General features: G+C 43.1%; 1 protein-coding gene across 1 annotated transcript in view; it reads right to left on the bottom strand.

The window, feature by feature from the left end:
• LOC147084990 (Fc receptor-like protein 5) overlaps positions 1 to 18,122 on the bottom strand; it is a 29,868-nt gene that overhangs the window by 2,515 nt on the left and 9,231 nt on the right. Inside the window, exons 4-5 of the mRNA XM_085979397.1 lie at positions 13,169 to 13,431; positions 11,991 to 12,284 (exon numbers count right to left, since the gene is read on the bottom strand). Of these exons, the coding sequence (XP_085835523.1) occupies positions 11,991 to 12,284; positions 13,169 to 13,431 (557 nt within the window). The remainder of the gene's footprint in view (positions 1 to 11,990; positions 12,285 to 13,168; positions 13,432 to 18,122) is intronic.

The following is an 18,122-nucleotide window of genomic DNA, read 5'->3' as shown; positions in this document are numbered from 1 at the left end:
TACATTTCAAGCGATACAACCAACAACAACAAAAACACAGTGACTTAAATGCAGTAACTTCCCGAGTGGTGGAGGTGAAGATTGCAGATTAATATCTGAGCGGCAATAGATTGGGAGAAGGGGAAGTGCAATGAGACCTGGGTGTACTTGTGCACCAGTCACTGAAGGTAAGCATGCAGGTGCAGCAGGCGGTAAGAAGGCAAATGGTATGCTGGCATTCGTAGCGAGAGTGTTTGAGTACAGGAACAAGGATGACTTGCTGCAGTTGTACAGGGCCTTGGTGAGACCACATCTTGAGTATTGTGTGCAGTTTTGGTCGCCTTATCTGAGGAAGGATATTCTTGCCATGGAAAGTGTACAACGAAGATTCACCAGGCTGATACCTGGGATGGCAGGGATGACGTATGAGGAGAGATTTGGATGATTGAGCTTGTACTCACTGGAGTTTAGAAGAATGAGAGGGGAAATCATTGAAACTTATAAAATTCTGACAGGACTGGACAGACTAGATGCAGGAATGATGTTCCCGATCGTCGGGGAGTCCAGAACCAGGGGTCACATTCTATGGATAAGGGGCAGGCCATTTAGGACTGAAATGAGAAGAATTTCTTCACCCAGCGAGTGGTGAACATGTGGAATTCTCTACCAGAGAATGCAGTAGAGGCCAATACATTAAATATATTCAAGAAGGAGTTGGATATATTTCTTAAGGCTAAAGGGATCAAGGGGTATGGGGAGAAAGCAGCGAACGGGTATTGTATTTGGATGATCAGCCATGATTGCATTGAATGGCGGAGCAGGCTCGAGGGGCTGAATGGCCTAATCCTGCTCCTATCTTCTCTGTTTCTAGGCCCCTTGCATGTACAAAGTGACTAATTTGAAAACATACATAAGGACAGTAATAAATCAATGGCCTATAAATTCAGCTCAAGCAGGTTCACAACTGCAGTGGAAATGACTAACTGGCGCTGCATATAGAAATTATTTGTTGTTCAAATTTACAGCACAGAAGGAGGCCATTTCGGCCCATCATGTCCGTGCCGGCCCACAAAGAGCTATCCAACCTAATCCCACTTTCCAGCTCTTGGTCAGTCACCTTGTAGTTTATGGCACTTCAAGTGCATATCGAAGTTCTTTTTAAATATGGTGTGGGTTTCTGCCTCTACCACCATTTATAGGCAGTGTGTTCAAGAATCGCACCACCATCTGGGTGAAGAAATTTCTCCTCGAATCTCCTCGAAACCTCCTACCAATTTCTTTAAATCTATGCCCCATGGTTGCTGACACTGATGCTAAGGGAAATAGAATCTTCCTCTCCACTCTATCTAGGACCCTCATAATTTTATACATACAATAAGGTTTCCCATCAGTCGCCTCTGTTCCAGCGAAGACAACCCCAGCCTATCTAATCTTTCGTCATTGCTATAATTCTACAGCCCAGGCAACATCCTCGTAAATCTCTCCTGCACCCTCCCTAGTGCAATCACATCCTTCCTGCAATGTGATGACAAAGACTGCACACAGTACTGGAGCTCTGGCCGAACCAGTTTTTGATACAGATCAAGCATAACCTCCCTGCTCTTGTATTTTATGCCTCGGTTAATAAAGGCAAATATTCTGCATGCCTTCTAAACCACCAGCCAAACCGTTACAGCAGGTTTAGTGGCACCACCCAAAAGAATTTCCACTGTGATCACCCTTTTCCTGATCCCTTGCTGCTGTTGATTTGAAGAGGATTTTGAATCCCATGGGAGACTTCCTGGAACACTTTGTAAATAATTCAACAACACTCTATCAACATTTATTCAGAAATTCTGTGAAGGCTTAATCGAAAACGAGTAAGTTGCCTGTTCGACTACATTATTGCACTCCCTATCGGAGTCACCAAGAGTAAGGGAGTGCTTGCGCATCGGCATCTTGCAATGGGTCCACCTTAGCTTGAAGGAGGAATGGGATGAGGGCAAGATGCGGGCAGGGCATCATCAGCTGTTGCAGGAGTGAGGGATAGGGGGGACAGGAGGGAGAGATGGACACCTTCCCCCAGTGGGTACAGGACATCCCTCCTTCTCAGGTCCTCCTCCACCAGGACCGGCAGAGTGCCGCATCCATGATCCCATGCGCTCTTCACTCAGTCCCTGAGCCATCCGGAAACTTGCCTCTGTGTTTCAGCTAGCACATTGCTCACCTTCAGTGGAAGTGCGTGAGTGGAGCCAAATATAATGCTCAGAGAAAATTGCATCTAATTCGTGCTTGAGTGCTAAACCAGGAGACGTCTGTTTCATCATCTACAAATTATGCTAATCAACAACTAGGACCAAATATATGAACATAGGAAATAGGAGCAGGAGTAGGCCATTTGGACTTTCAAGCCTGAACCGCCATTCAATGAAATCCTGGCTGACATTCTACCTCATCTCCGCTTCCCTGAACTATTCCCATATCCCTTGATGCCCTTATTATTCAAAAATCTATCCGTCTCTGTCTTGAATATACTAAACAAGTGAGCCTCCACAGCCCTCTGGGGTAATGAATTACAAAGATTCACCACCGTCTGTGTGAAGAAGTTTTGCCTCATCTCAGTCCTAAATGACCGATAGCATATTCTGAGACAGTGACCCTTATTTCTAGACACCCCAGCCAGGAGATACATCCTCACTGCATCTACCCTGTAAAGTCCTGTAAGAATGTTGTATGTTTCTGTGAGATCAGCTCTCATTCTTCTAAACGATAACTCTGTTTCTCTCTCCTCAGATGCTGCCTGACCTGCTGAGTGTTTCTATCACTGAAATCAATTTATTTTCTGTCGTCCAGCTGGGTGGGACTGCACTCGCCTGGTTCCATTCTTATCTCTCTAACCGTAGCCAGAGCATCACCTGAAACACCTTCTGTTCCTTCTCCGGCATCACTTCCTCTGGTGTCCCCCAAGGATCTATCCTTTGCTCCCTCCTATTTCTCATCCACATATTACCACTTGGCGACATCATCCAGAAGCATAGCGCCATTTTCCACGTGTATGCTGAAGACACCCAGTTTTATCTCACCACCACATATCCCGATCCCTCCACGGTCTCTAAATTGTCAGACTGCTTGTCCGACATAAAATTCTGGATGAGCAGAAATTTTCTCCAAAATATATATGGAAGACCGAAGCCATTGTTATTGGTCCCTGCCAAAAACTTCAGTTCCCTAGCAAATGACCTCATCCCTCTCCCTAACATTTGTCTGAGGCGGAACCACACTGTTTGCAACCTTGGTGCCATATTTGACCCTGAAATGAGCTTCCGACCACATATCCGCAGCATAACAAAGACGGCCTATTTCCACCTCTGTAAAATCGCCCGTCTCCACTCTTGCCTCAGGTCATTCGCTGTTGAAACTCTCATCCATGCCTTTTTTACTTCTGGAGTTGACTATTCCAAAGCACCCAATCTACCGTTCGCCCATCACCCCTGTGCTCGCTGACCTTCATTGGCTGCCGGTTAATCAGTGCCTCGACTTCAAAATTATCATCCTTGTTTTCAAATCACTCCATGGCCTTGCCCCTCCCTGTCAATACAATCTCCTTCAGCCCTACAGCCCCCCGAGATATATGAACTCCTCTAATTCTGTCCTGTTGAGCACCCCTGATTATAATCGCTCAACCATTAGTGGCCGTGCCGTCTGTTGCTTAGACACTAAGCTCTGGAATTCCCTGCTGAAACCTCTCTGCCTCGCTAGCTGGCCTTCCTCCTTTAAGATGCTCCTTAAAACCTGCCTCTTTTACCAAGCTATTGGAAACGTGCCCTAATTTCTCCTTATGTGGCTCGATGTCAATTTTTTTTTGTAATATAATACTTCTGTGTAGCGTCCTGGGGCGTTTTACTACGTTAGAGGTGCTATATAAATACAAGCTGTAGTTGTTGTTAAATAAACAAAAAAAATAACTTGCACGTACACAGTGCCTTGAATGTCGTAAAACGTCCCGAGCACTGAAGGTGAAGATTACCCATTATATTTTAGACATTCGTTTTAAGCAGTAGAAGAAATAAATTGAAACAGAAAAATACTGACTTGGAAACAGGCATAAGGACAACCATATTCTGAGAATGTGACCCCTGGTTCTGGACTCCCCAGCAAGGGGAAACATCCTCCCTGCATCTACCCTCAGAACATCAGGATGTAGAATCGGTTTGGCTGGAGACAAAAATTGTTGGCGTATTCTACAGGCCCCCGAACAGTAGCAGTACTGTTGGACAGAGTATATATCAACAAATAATGGATGCTTGTAAAAAAGATACGGTAACAATCATGGGTGATTTTTATCTCCATATTGATTGGACTCATCAAATTGGGCATGGTAGCCTTGAGGAGGAGTTCATAGAGTGTATCCAGGAACCATTCCTAGAACAGTGTCTAATGGAAGCAACCAGGGAGCAGGCTATCTTGGATCTGGTAGTAGGTAATGGGTCAGAATTAATAAATGATCTCATAGTAAAGCATATTCCAGGAAAGAGTGATCGTAGCATAGCTGAATGTCAAATTCAGTTGGAGGGTGAGAAAATTGCATCTCAAACCAGTGTCTTGATCTTAGCAAAGGCAATTACAATGGCATGAGGGCAGAACTGGCTAAAGTGGACTGGAAAAAATAAAGTACAGAGTAAGAGAGTTGAAATGCAGTGGCAGACATTTGAAGAGATATTACATAAGTCCCAACAAAAATATATTCGAATGAGGAAGTATGATTTTAAGAGAAGGGAGCATTCTCCGTGGTCAACTAAGGAAGTAAAGGATGGTATCAAATTGAAAACGAAGCCATAGAATGTTGGCAAGATTGGTGGGAGACCAGAGGCTCGGGAAACTTTTAAAAACCAACAAAGGTAGACTAAAAAAATAATAAAGCTGGAGAAGATGAATCATTAGAGTAAACAGGCAAGAAACATTATAACAGACAGTAAGAGCTTCTACAGGTATATAAAAAGGAAGAGAGTAGCTAAAGTAAACGTTGGTCCCTTAGAGGATATGACTGGGGAATTAATAATGCAGAACGGGGAAATATTTTGTATCTGTCTTCATGGTAGAAGATACTAACAACATCCCAATAATGGATAATCAAGGGGCCACTGGGAGGGGGGAACTAAAGACATTCATTATCACTAAGGAAATATTACTTGGTAAAATATTGGTCTAAAACATGATAAGTCCCCTAGACTAGGTGGCCTGCATCCTAGGGTCTTAAAATAAGTGGCTGCAGCGATAGTGGATTCATTGGTTGCAATATACCAAAATTCCCTGGACTCTGGAGAGGAACTAGCAGATTGTAAAACATCAAATGTAACAGCCCTATTTAAGAAAGGAGGGACACAGAAAGCAGGAAACTATAGAACAGCTAGCCTAAAATCTGTCGTTGCGAAGATGCTGGAGTCCTTCATTAAGGAAGCATTAGCAGCACATTTGGAAAATCATAATGCAGTAAAGCAGAGGCAGCATGGTTTTATGAAAGGGAAATCATGCTTAACAAATTTTATGGAGTTCTTTGAGGAGGTAACGGGTAGGGTGGACAAACGTCAACCAGTGGATGTGATGTATTTGGAATACCAGAAGGCATCCGATAAAAGGTTACTGAATAAGATAAGAGCTCACGTAATTGAAGGTAACATATTGGGCCAGTAATTCGGGGCCCAACGCGTGAGTACGGATGGGGTACTCACGCTTGAAAAAACCAGATGTAAGTACTTAGTTTTACAGGTAAGTGGTCTATTAATAAAATTTAGAAAATTTATTCCACAGGTTTATTATTTTTAAAGAATTTACAGCAAGGTATGTTTATTTTTAGAACCGATTTGTTAAAAAAAAAATTTTTTTTAATTTGATTAATTGTTTAAAATAGTTTTTAAAAGTTATTTATAGTTTATTTAATTATGGGGATGTTTTTTAAATTTTATTTAAAGTTAAACTAGTCTTTTGGGTGCCCGTACTTTTCATGAGTTTGACAGTTCTTCCTATCAAACTCATGAATGAAGTTTCCCCTCCCCTAATTGGCTGCACAGTGCTCACCTGATCCCAGCCGGCATATCGCACTAATTACGCCGCTGGATGAAGCAAGCACATCGTGCCGACATCTGAACCGGGCCAGTGACAGGAATTCCAAGCAGGCCCAGGCTTCAGATGCCGGCGCGCCGGGTGAGTGCACATCGATCCTAATTTCTGGGCCATTAGCATTGATAGGTAATCTGCCTAACGAACAGAAAGCAGAGAGTTGGGATAAGTGGGTCATTTCCAGTTGGCAAACGGTAACTAGTGGGGTGCCGCAGGGACCAGTTCTGGTGCCTCAGCTATTTACAATCTTCATTGAGGACTTGGAGAAAAGGTCGACTTAATGTAGCCAAATTTGTGGATGCTACAAAGATGGGTGGCAAAGCAAGATGTGCAGAGGAATCAAAGAACCTGCAAAGAGATGTAGGCAGGCTAAGTGAGTGGACAAACATTTGGCAGGTGAATGTATTATGTGGGAATTGCGAGGTTATGAACTTTGGCAGGAAAAATATAAAAGCAAATTATTATTAAATGGAGGGAGTGTACAAAATGCTACAGTTCAGAGGGACCCGGGGGTCCTTGTGCATGAAACACAAAAAGTTAGCATGCAGGTACAGCAAGTAATCAAAAAGGCAAATGGAATTTTGGCCTTTATTTGCAAGGGGGTTGGAGTATAAAAGCAGGGACGTTCTGCTAAAAATGTACAGGTATTGGTGGGACCACACCTTGAGTGCTGCGTACATTTTTGGTCTCCTTATGTAAGGAAGGATATACTTACATTGGACGCAGTTCAGGGACGATTCATTAGGTTAACTCCAGAGATGAGGGGGTTTACTTATGAGGAAAGGTTGAGCAGGTTGGGCCTATACTCATTGGAATTTAGAAGAATGAGAGGTGATCTTATTGAAAAGTATAAGATACTGAGGGGGCTCTACAAGGTAGATGCAGAGAGGATATTTCCCTTTGAGCGGAAATCTAGAAAGTGGAGGCAAAGTTCTGGAATAAAAGTTCGCCCTTTTAGAAATGAGATGAGGAGGAATTTCTTCTGTCAGAGGGTCATAAATTTGTGGAATTCTCTGCGCCAGTGTGCCGTGGGTGCGGGGTTATTAAATACATTTAAGGTGGAGATAGATTTTTGCTAGATAAGGGCGTGAAATGTTATGGGGAGCGGGCGGTGAATTGGATTTGAGCAAAAAATCAGCCATGATCTTATTGAATGGTGGAGCAGGCTCGAGGGGCCAAGTGGCCTATTCCTGCTCTTATGTTCTTATGTACCATGACATGTCCTGGCAAAATTTCTAAATTTGCAGCCGATGTGAAACTTGGAAGTGTAGAACAGTGACAAAGATATTAGTAGACTTCAAGAAGGCATAGACAGGCTGGTGGATTGGGTGGACCCACGGTAGCTGAAATTAAACACAGAAAAGCGTGAGGCGATATATTATGGTAGAAAGAATGAGGAGAAACATGACACACAAAATGGTAATATTTTAAAAGGGGTGCATGAACAGAGGGACCTGAGGGTGCTTGCGCACCAATCTTTGAAAGTGGCAGGGCAGGTCAGCAACACAGTTAATAAGCATATGGGATCCTGTGCTTTGTAAATAGCGACATAGAGTACAAATGCCAGGAAATTTTGCTAAACCTACATAAGTACATAAGATGCGAGTTCGGCCTCAGCTGGAGTACTGTGTCCAATTCTGTGCAGCACATTTGAGGAAGGACCTGAAGGCTTTGGAAAGGGTAGAGAAGAGATTTACTAGAATGGGTCCAGGGAAGAAGGCTTACAGTTACGTGGATAGACTGGAGAATCTGGGTTTGTTCTACTTGGAGCAGAGAAGGCGAAACTGCAGCATTCTCCAAATTTCAATGAAGTGGAAATATGTCTCGGGCGGTGTAACAAAACGGGTGGTATCAGATCGGCCGCGCATTATATGCACAGCCTGATATTTAGTTCCAATGCAGTTGATGGAACTCAATATCGGATGGTGTCCTATAACTGGTGGTATTTCGCCCCCAAGGTATCTCGCAGGCTACATTGCTGACCTAAACTGTTTGGTCCTATCATTTCCTTAATAGAGGCAAATATTGTCTGGCAACTGTTGAGGATCGGTTGTTAAATATATCACCTGATCATCCGTTCAATCTCTATTAATTTTAATTTTAATTTGACCTCAACTCCACTTTCCCGCATGATCTCCGTATCTATGGAGTCCCCTAGAGTCCAAAAATCTATCTATCTCAGAATTGAATATAAATGATTCAGCATCTACAGACATTTTGGTAGAGACTGCCAAAGATTCTCAAACCTGAGTCCATGCCCGCTTGTTCTAGACCCATCAGTCATGGGAAACAACCTCTCAGCATCTAACCAGCCAATCCCCTTCAGAATCGATTAAGTTTCATTGAGATCACCTCTCATTCTTCTAAACTCCAGAGAGTTTAGATCCAATCTACTCAATCTCTCCTCATAGGACAAAGCTCTCATCGCAGGAATCAATCTAATGAATCTTCTTTGCACCGCCTCCAAGGCAAGTTTATCCTTTCCCAGATAAGGAGACCAAAACTGTGCACAGTACTCCAGGTGTGGTCTCACAAGACGCTGAATAATAGTAGCAAGGCTTCCTTAGTCTTGTACTCCAACCCCCTTGCATTAAAGGCCAGCATGCCATTTGCCTTCATAATCGATTGCTGTACCTGCATGCTAAATCGCTGTGTTTCCTGTACGTGGACACCAAAAGAGTGGACTGGGAAAATAGATTAAAGGGTAAGACGGTACATGACCAGTGGTGTACATTTAAGGAGTTATTTTACAACTTCCAAAAAAAATATATTCCACTGAGGAAAAAAGGGTGTAAAAGAAAAGATAGCCATCCGTGGCTAATTAAAGTAATTAAGGATAGTATCCGACTAAAAACAAGGGCATATAAGGTAGCCAAATCTAGTGGGAGGATGGAAGATTGGGAAGTCTTTAAAAGACAGCAAAAAATAACAAAAAGATTGATTAAGAAAGGGAAGATAGATTATGAAAGTAAATTAGCAAAAAATATAAAAACAGACAGTAAAAGTTTCTATAGTTATATAAAAAGAAAAAGGGTGGCTAAAGTAAATGTTGGTCCCTTAGAGGATGAGACCGGGAAATTAATGGTGGGAAACATGGAGATGGCAAAAACACTGAACAATTATTTTGTATCAGTCTTTACAGTAGAGGACACTAAGAATATCCCAACACTGGACAAACAGGGGGCTCTAGGGGGGGAGGAACTAAATACGATTAAAATCACTAAGGAAGTGGTACTTGGTAAAATAATGGGACTCAAGGCGGATAAAACCCCTGGACCTGATGGCTTGCATCCCAGGGTCTTGAGGGAAGTAGCGGTAGGGATTGTGGATGCATTGGTAATAATTTTCCAAAAATCACTGGACTCAGCAAAGGTCCCGGCAGATTGGAAAACTGCTAATGTAACACCCTTATTTAAAAAGGGTAGTAGGCAGAAGGCTGGAAACTATAGACCTGTTAGCCTAACATCTGTGGTTGGTAAAATGTTAGAGTCCATTATTAAGGAGACAGTAACGGGACATTTGGATAAACATAATTTAATAGGGCAAACTCAGCATGGTTTCATGAAGGGGAAGTCATGTTTAACAAATTTGCTTGAGTTTTTTGAGGAAGTAACATACAGGGTGGATAAAGGGGAACCAGTGGACATAGTGTATTTAGACTTCCAAAAGGCATTTGACAAGGTGCCACACAAAAGATTATTGCTCAAGATAAAAAATCACGGGATTGTGGGTAATATTCTGGCGTGGGTGGAGGATTGGCTCTCTAACAGAAAGCAGAGAGTTGGGATAAATGGTTCGTTCTCAGATTGGCAACCAGTAACTAGTGGTGTTCCGCAGGGGTCAGTGCTGGGTCCCCAACTCTTTACAATCTATATTAACGATTTGGAGGAGGGGACCGAGTGTAACATATCAAAGTTTGCAGATGATACAAAGATGGGAGGGAACGTAGTGAGTGAGGAGGACATAAAAAACCTGCAAAGGGTCATAGACAGGCTAAGTAAGTGGGCAGAGATTTGGCAGATGGAATACAATACTGGAAAGTGTGAGGTTATGCACTTTGGCAGGAAAAATCATAGAGCAAGTTATTATCTTAATGGCAAGAAACTGGAAAGTACTGTAGTACAAAGGGATCTGGGGGTCCTGGTGCACGAAACTCAAAAAGTTAGTATGCAGGTGCAGCAAGTGATTAAGAAGGCCAATGGAATGTTGGCTTTTATTGCTAGGGGGTTGGAATATAAAAACAGGGAGGTATTGCTGCAGTTGTACAAGGTATTGGTGAGGCCGCACCTGGAATACTGCATACAGTTTTGGTGTCCATACTTAAGAAAAGACATACTTGCTCTCGAGTCAGTACAAAGAAGGTTCACTCGGTTAATCCCGGGGATGAGGGGGTGGTCATATGAGGAGAGGTTGAGTAGATTGGGACTCTACTCATTGGAGTTCAGAAGAATGAGAGGCGATCTTATTGAAACATATAAGATTGTGAAGGGGCTTGATCGGGTGGATGCGGTGAGGATGTTCCCAATGATGGGTGAAACTAGAACTAGGGGGCATAATCTTAAAATAAGGGGCTGCTCATTCAAAACTGAGATGAGGAGAAACTTCTTCACTCAGAGGGTGGTAGGTTTGTGGAATTTGCTGCCCCAGAAAGCTGTGGAAGCTACATCATTAAATAAATTTAAAACAGAAATAGATAGTTTCCTAGAAGTAAAGGGAATAAAGGGTTACGGGGAGCGGGCAGGAAATTGGACATGAGTCTGGTTTCGGAATGGTCATGGCCCTGTGGGTAGTGGAGCGGGCCCAGGGGCCGTGTAGCCTTCTTCTGCTCCTACTGTGTTCTAATTCTGTTAGATTTCAGGAGATGGTTTTATTCCTGTTCCTGGCTGGGGTGGAGATCGCCTTTACAGAAGGTAAGTACTGTAGAAAATATAGGGACAGAGTGATCTCCTGGAAGAATTTCGATCGCCTAGATGGGTCGGAGAGGAATTTCCCAGATTTTTTTCTCCCAAATTGGCCATTGGGTCTTTATCTGGTTTTTCGCCTCTCCCGGGAGATCACATGGGTTCGGGTGGATGCAGAGTGATAGAAGATTTGAGGTTAGGATCAGATCAGCCATGATCTTATTGAATGGTGGAGCAGGCTCGAGGGGCCGATTGGCCTACTCCTGCTCCTATTTCTTATGTTCTTATGTTCTTATCCCTCTGAACCAAAACGCTTAATGGTTTCGCACCATTAAAAAAATATTCTGTTTTTCCATTATTCCTACCAAACTAAATAACCTCACATTTTGCAACTTTATATTCCATCTGCCACCTTATTGCCCACTCACTTAGTCTATCTATATACCTTTGCAGACTCTTTGTGTTCTCCTCAGAGCTTACTGCCCCACCTAGCTTTGTATTATCAGCAAACTTGCATACATTATATTGGGAGACATTATGGGGAGGAGTGCCTGGCTGAGTGATCAAGGCTGACACACCACATGAGGAAGTAAACATGGAAGGTGCTGGCATGCGGAGCAGAAAATTGGTGCCTTGGCAGCTGCCCTTTAATTAGCGCCGCCGCTGCTGCAACAAAGCCCTGCTGACCCTGATGGATATAGCTTCTGGCAGTAGGTCAGGGGGTGCGACCAAATTGTGCAGCCGGGACGCGAGTGGGGTGGTGAACATGGTGAAGCTGCAGTGCTGCAGGGCGCTACCAGGTACCGCTGCCGATAACCTCCTGCTGAATTTCACCAAAGGCATTAGCGGCACTGCGCCTGGGTGCTAGGGGCTTTACGCCCCATTTGCAACCACCCCGGGCACCAGCAGGAGGTGCAAAGCAACCCAATTTACCCCCCTAAGACTGTTAATAGTACTATCATAATTATTATTTGTTTTATTATCGCAATGATTCTCATTGATGCTGATCCTCACCTTTAACATTTACTTCAATGGCTCGGCTGCGAAGGGTAATTTCCTTTCCTTCCACTTCATTGGACACGCTGCAGCTGTACATGCCCACGAGGCTCTCAGTGAAATGAATGATTTTGTAACTGACCTCTCTGCTGGATGAGCTTTCTTTGTGGATGCGCATTCCTCCTCTGTACCAGGCATACACCATCGGTGAAGAACCTTCACTCACTGAGCAATTCAGCGTGAGATTGCTTCCTTCTCTTATGGTGCCATAGCTCGGACTGAAATGTAGCTGTACATTAGAGACTGGAATTCCTGGAGTGAAAAGAATTGGCATGTTCATGTGGGATTAAGTTATATTCTACAAATTGCATGTCTGCGAATTCATACAATCAGTAGTTTGTGCACACATCTTTCATCCATAGGTTGCTCATAACCTGATTGATGGTGTGGGAGTCCAGTGAGCACCAGTGACAGACCATTAACTATATACTGACCGAAAGGGGATACCCACTGAGACTGAATCCTCATTATTAGCAGCCCCCTTGATTGGAACTCCATCCACCATCTTAAACCTTCACTCCCTCCATCACCGGCGTACTGTGGCAGCAGTGTGTACCATCTACAAGATGCAGTGCAGCAGCTCTCCAAGGATACTTCGGCAGCACCTACCATACTGGCGAGCTCTAACACCTAGAAGGACAGGGGCCTACTTGAACCGCTACAGTCCATGTGGTGAAGGTACTCCCACAGTGCAGATAGGGAGTGAGTTCTAGGATTTTGACCCAGTGAAAATGAAGGAACGGCCAATATACGTGCAAGTCAGGATGGGGTATAACTTGGAGGGGAACTTGGAGGTGGTTCTGTTCCTATGCGTCTGCTGCCCTTGTCCTTCTAGGTGGAAGAGGTCACGGTGTTTGTGAGGTGCTGCCGAAGAAGCCTTGGTGAGTTGCTGCAGTGCACCTTGTAGATGGTGCACACTGCAGCCACGGTCCACCGGTGGTGGAGGGAGTGAATTTTTAAGGTGGTGGATGAGGTGCCAATCAAGCAGGCTGCTTTTTCTTGAATGGTGTCGAGCCTCTTGTGTAGACGCAGACATAATGCGAGGAAAACCCACCCGTGGTGGAGAGCTTTGGGAACCATAGTTCTAAAGTCACCTGTTCCTCCTGAGCAAGCGTACACTTACATTGTCTACTCACTTTTAACAGTGACTGGCACGGGCCTGGATGGGTACGTTTCCCCATCGCTGCGAATTGTACAATGATACCATCCAGAATCGATCATGGTTGCTCGTTGGATTTTGTATATAATGGGATTCCCAGAAACATATTTCACAAGAGAGTTGTTTCTGTAGAAGTCATAATCTTTGCTCCTACACTTATAGGAATCCTTGCACACACAGCGCAGTACAATAGTATCACCTTCCCTTGGTTTTTCAGGCTTCACATTTAGTCTCACTGGTCTTTTTGAAGAGGAAAATCAAATCACTGTTAATGATCACTCATTATGCCAAAGTACCACGCTGAAACAGGTAAACGCTTGTTACTACTGAAGGCAGGTAAGTGGGTAGAAATTCGTCTTTGTGGCTTTGCATAATAGGGTGCCGAAATCGTAACAAGATAGATGAGTTGATTGGACAAATAGGTAAAACTAGGAATGATCCATGCGCCATTACAGAGATGTGGTTAAAAGGTGACCAAGGCTGGGAACTAAATTGTCCAGAGTATTAGAAAATTCGGACGGATAGAAAGAAAGGAAAGGGAGGTCAGGTGGCTTTGTTGGTAACGGATGGGATCAGTGCAGTGATGAGAAGTGATATTGGCTCAGAAGATGAAGATGTAGAATCGGTTTGGGTGGAGCTAAAAAATAATAAGTGGAAAAAGTATCTGGTGGGTGTAGTCTACATGTCCCCAAACAATGGCAAGATTGTTGGACAGAGTATAAATCAAAAAAGTATGGAGGCCAGTAAAAAAGATACGGTAATACTCATTGGTGATTTTAATCTCCATCTTGTTTGAACAAACCGAATTGGCCATGGTCGCCTTGATGAGGCATTAATAGTGTGTGTCCGGACTGGTTTCCTAGAACAGTATTTAATGGAACCAACCAGGGAGCAGGCTATCTTGGACCTGGTACAGTCAGTTGAGACAGGATTAATAAATGATCTCATAGTGAAGGAGCCTCTTAAAAGAGTTGTCATAGCGTGGTTTAATTTCAATTTCAGTTGGAGGGCGAGAAAGTTGTATTTCAAACCAGGGCCCTTATATCAAACAAAGGCAACTACAATGACTGAGGGCAGAAAACGGCTGAAGTGGACTAGTAAAATAAATTAAAGTGTAAGACAGTTGAAATGCAGTGGCGGACATTTAAGGAGATATTTAATAACTCACAACAGGAATATATTCCAGTGAGAAAGAAAGATTAAAAGCGAAGGGAGCACTATCCGTGGCTAACTAAGGAAGTAAAGGATGGTATCAAATTGAAAACGAAGGCATACAATTTTGCCAAGATTGGTGGGAGGCCAGAGGATTGGGAATTTTTTATAAAAGCAGCAAAGGATGATTAAAAAATATTAAAGTCAGAGAAGATGAATTTTGAGAATAAACTGGCAAGCAATATTAAAACCGATAGTACGAGCTTCAACATGTATATAAAAAGGAAGAAAGTAGCTAAAGTAACTGTTGTTCCCTTAGAGGATGAGACTGGGGAATTAATAATGGGGAATGGGGCAATGGCAGAGACTCTGAACATATATTTTGTATCTACCTTCATGGCAGAAAATACTAACATCTTCCAAATAATGGATAATCAAGGGGCCACATGGAGAGGGAACTAAAGACAATCACTATCATTACGGAAAATGTACTTGGTAAAATAATGGGATTAAAAGATGACAATCCCCGGGATCAGATGGCCTGCATCCCAGAGTCTTAAAAAAAGTGTCTGCAGACATAGTGGATGCAGTGGTTGCAATATACCAAAACTCCCGGCACTTTGGAGAAGTCCCAGCGCATTGGAAAATCGCTAATGAAACACCCCTAATTAAGAATGGAGGGAGACAGAAAGCAGGAAACTGTTGACTAGTTAGCCTCACATCTGCCGTAGGCAAAATGCAGGAGTACTTCATTAAGGAAGCAGTAGCAGGGCATTTGGAAAATCATAATTCAGTCACGTAGAGTCAGCATGGTTTTATGAAAGGGTAATCATGTTTAACAAATTTGCTGGAGTTCTTTGAGGATGTAGCAAGCAGGGTGGATAATCGTGAGCCAGTGGATATGATGTATTTGGATTTCCAGAAATCATTCCATAAGTTGCCACATAAAATGTTACTGCATAAGATAAGAGCTCACGGAGTTGGTGGTAATATATTAGCATGGGTAGAGAATTGGCTAACTAAGAGAAACCAGAGAATCGGGATAAATGGGTCATTCTTCAGTTGGATAATGGCAACTAGTGGGGTGCCACAGGGATCGGTGCTGGGACATCAGCTATTTACTATCTACATTAATGATTTGGATGAAAGTTCCGAGTGTAATGTAGCCAAGTTTGTAGATGATACAAAGATAGGTGGCAAAGCAAAAACCTGCAAATGGATATCGACAGGCTGGTGAGTGGGCATGCATTTGCCAGATGGCGTATAATGTGGGAGAGTGCGAGGTTATCCACGTTGGCAGGAAAATAAAAATGCCAATTATTATTTAAATGGAGAGAGTTTACAAAATGCTACAGTTCAGAGGGGCCTTGGGGTCCTTGTGCATGCAACACAAAAAGTTAGCACAGCAATTAATCAAAAATGCAAATGAAATTTTGGCCTTTATTGCAAGGGGGTTGGAGTATAAAATAAGGGAAGTCCTGTAACAAAGGTACAGGATATTCTTGAGACCACACCTTGAGTACTGCATACTGTTTTGGTCTCCTTATTTATGAAAGGATATTCTTGCATTGGACTCACTTCAGAGACGATTCAGTCGGTTGATTACTGAGATGACGGTGCTGATTTATGAAGAAAGGTTGAGCAGGTTGGGTCAATACTCATTGGAATTTAGAAGAATGAGAGGTGATCTTATTGAAACATATAACAAACTGAGCTGGCTCGACAAGGTCGATGCAGAGAGGATGTTTCCACTCGTGGGGAAATCTAGAACTCGGGGGCACAGTTTTAGAATAAATCGTCGCCCTTTTAGAACTGAGATGAGGAGCATTTTTTCCTCTCAGAGGGTCGTAAATCTGTGGAATTCTCTGCGCCAGAGAGCCGTGGAGGCTGGGTCATTATATACATTTGAGGTGCTGACAGACAATTTTTTGCAAGATAAGGGTGTGAATGGTTATGGGGAGCGGGCTTTGAAGTGGCTTTGAGCCCAAGATCAACTTCGATCTTATTGAATGGCGGAGCAGGCTCGAGGGGCCAGTTGGCATATTCCTGCTCCAATTTCATATGATCTTATGTTCTTAGGTAATAACTGAATGGCCGCAAAATGGGCGATATCCAATCGACCGACTGCAATGGAACTGAATATCAAGTGTTGTGTATAACATGTGGCCGATCCGTATTGTGCCATTGTCCGAGACGAATTTCTACCTTTATATGCTACGTACAAAATGAAACATTAATCGGTTGGTTTAAGGGCCTCCTACTTTATGATCGGTTTAATGTTTTCTTATTGCCTACTTCCCAAAATTAGTTTTTTAAATGTTCACCTGTCCTGTAATTTTGTTATTCCACTGAAGCGAGTGGGTCAACATTGGGCAACAGTGCACATCCAGCGATATTGAATTGCCTGCCCATTATATACCACCTCGATTTTCCTTTCTCTTAAATTCAATGGATGGGTAAATTGTGTGCAGCATATAATGAGTAGTCAAGTCAATATAGCCCATTTTTCACTCACCAAAATATAAAATGTATAGGCAGCTTACTGCAATTATATAGTGCCCTGGTGAGACCACACCTGGAGCACTGTGAACAGTTTTTGCCTCCATACCTTGGAAAGTATATACTTGCCATAGAGGGAGTGCAGCGAAGGTTCACCAGACTGGTTCCTGGGATGGGGGGATTGTCCTATGTGGAGAGATTAAGTAGGCTCAACATATATTCTGCCGAGTTTAGAAGAATGAGAAGTGATCTCCTTGAAACATAAACAATTCTTACAGGGAGTGACAGGGTAGATGCAGGGAGGATTATTACCCCTGGCTGAGGAATCTAGAACCAGGGGTCACAGATTCAGAATAAGGGGTCAGCCATTTATGACTGAGATGAGGAGAAACTTCTTCATTCAGCGAGTGGTGAATCTGTTGAATTCTCTACCCCAGAGGGCTGTGGAGGCTCAGTCGTTGAGTGTATTCAAGACAGAGATCGATAGATTTTTGAATATTATGGGAATCAAGGGAAATTGGGATAACGCAGGACAGTGGAGAAGCTCAACCATGTCCTTATTGAAAGGCGATTTTGGCTCGAAGATCCAAATGACCTATTTCCTATGTTCTTATGTTCTTAATATCATTTTGGGATTCAGTATATGCATAATTTGAGATATGAGATGTGGTAAGTGGAGCATGCTTGGTAGGAAATAGGTGAAATTAGAACTATGGTCATCAAAGCTCTCCGCCGCTAGGGGTTTTCCTCGCCTATTGTCTCAGTGTTTTTTAGATTAAATGATAGAGATTCATTGCTATGATTAGTCAACAACATATTTTTCGCTGCACATAAGAACACATAAGAATCGATGTCGGTCTTGAATATACCCAACGACAATATATCCACAGCCTTCTGGGGTAGAGAATTCCAAAGATTCAACACCCTCTGAGTGAAGAAATTCCTCCTCATCTCAGTCCTAAATGACCGAACCGTTATTCTGAGACTGTGACCTTTGGTTCTATAATCCCCAGCCAGGGGAAACATCCTCCCTGCATCTACGCTATCAAGGCCTGGCAAAATTTCAAATGTTGCAGCAGATGCGAAATTTGAAAGTGTAGTGTACAGTGGGAAATATAGTAATAGACTTCAAGAAGAGAGAGACAGGCTGGTGGATTGGGCGGACCCTTGGTAAATGTAATTAAACACAGAAGTGTGAGATAATACATTTTGGAAGGAAGAATGTGGAGAAACATGACACTACAAAATGGTACAATTTTGAAGGGGGTGCAAGAAGAGAG

Source organism: Somniosus microcephalus, unplaced genomic scaffold (assembly GCF_052327205.1).
Source record: "Somniosus microcephalus isolate GS21.2 unplaced genomic scaffold, FLI_Smic_1.0 unresolved_chr9, whole genome shotgun sequence".
NCBI lineage: Eukaryota > Metazoa > Chordata > Chondrichthyes > Squaliformes > Somniosidae > Somniosus > Somniosus microcephalus.
This window is presented reverse-complemented; position numbering and strand designations above follow the sequence as displayed.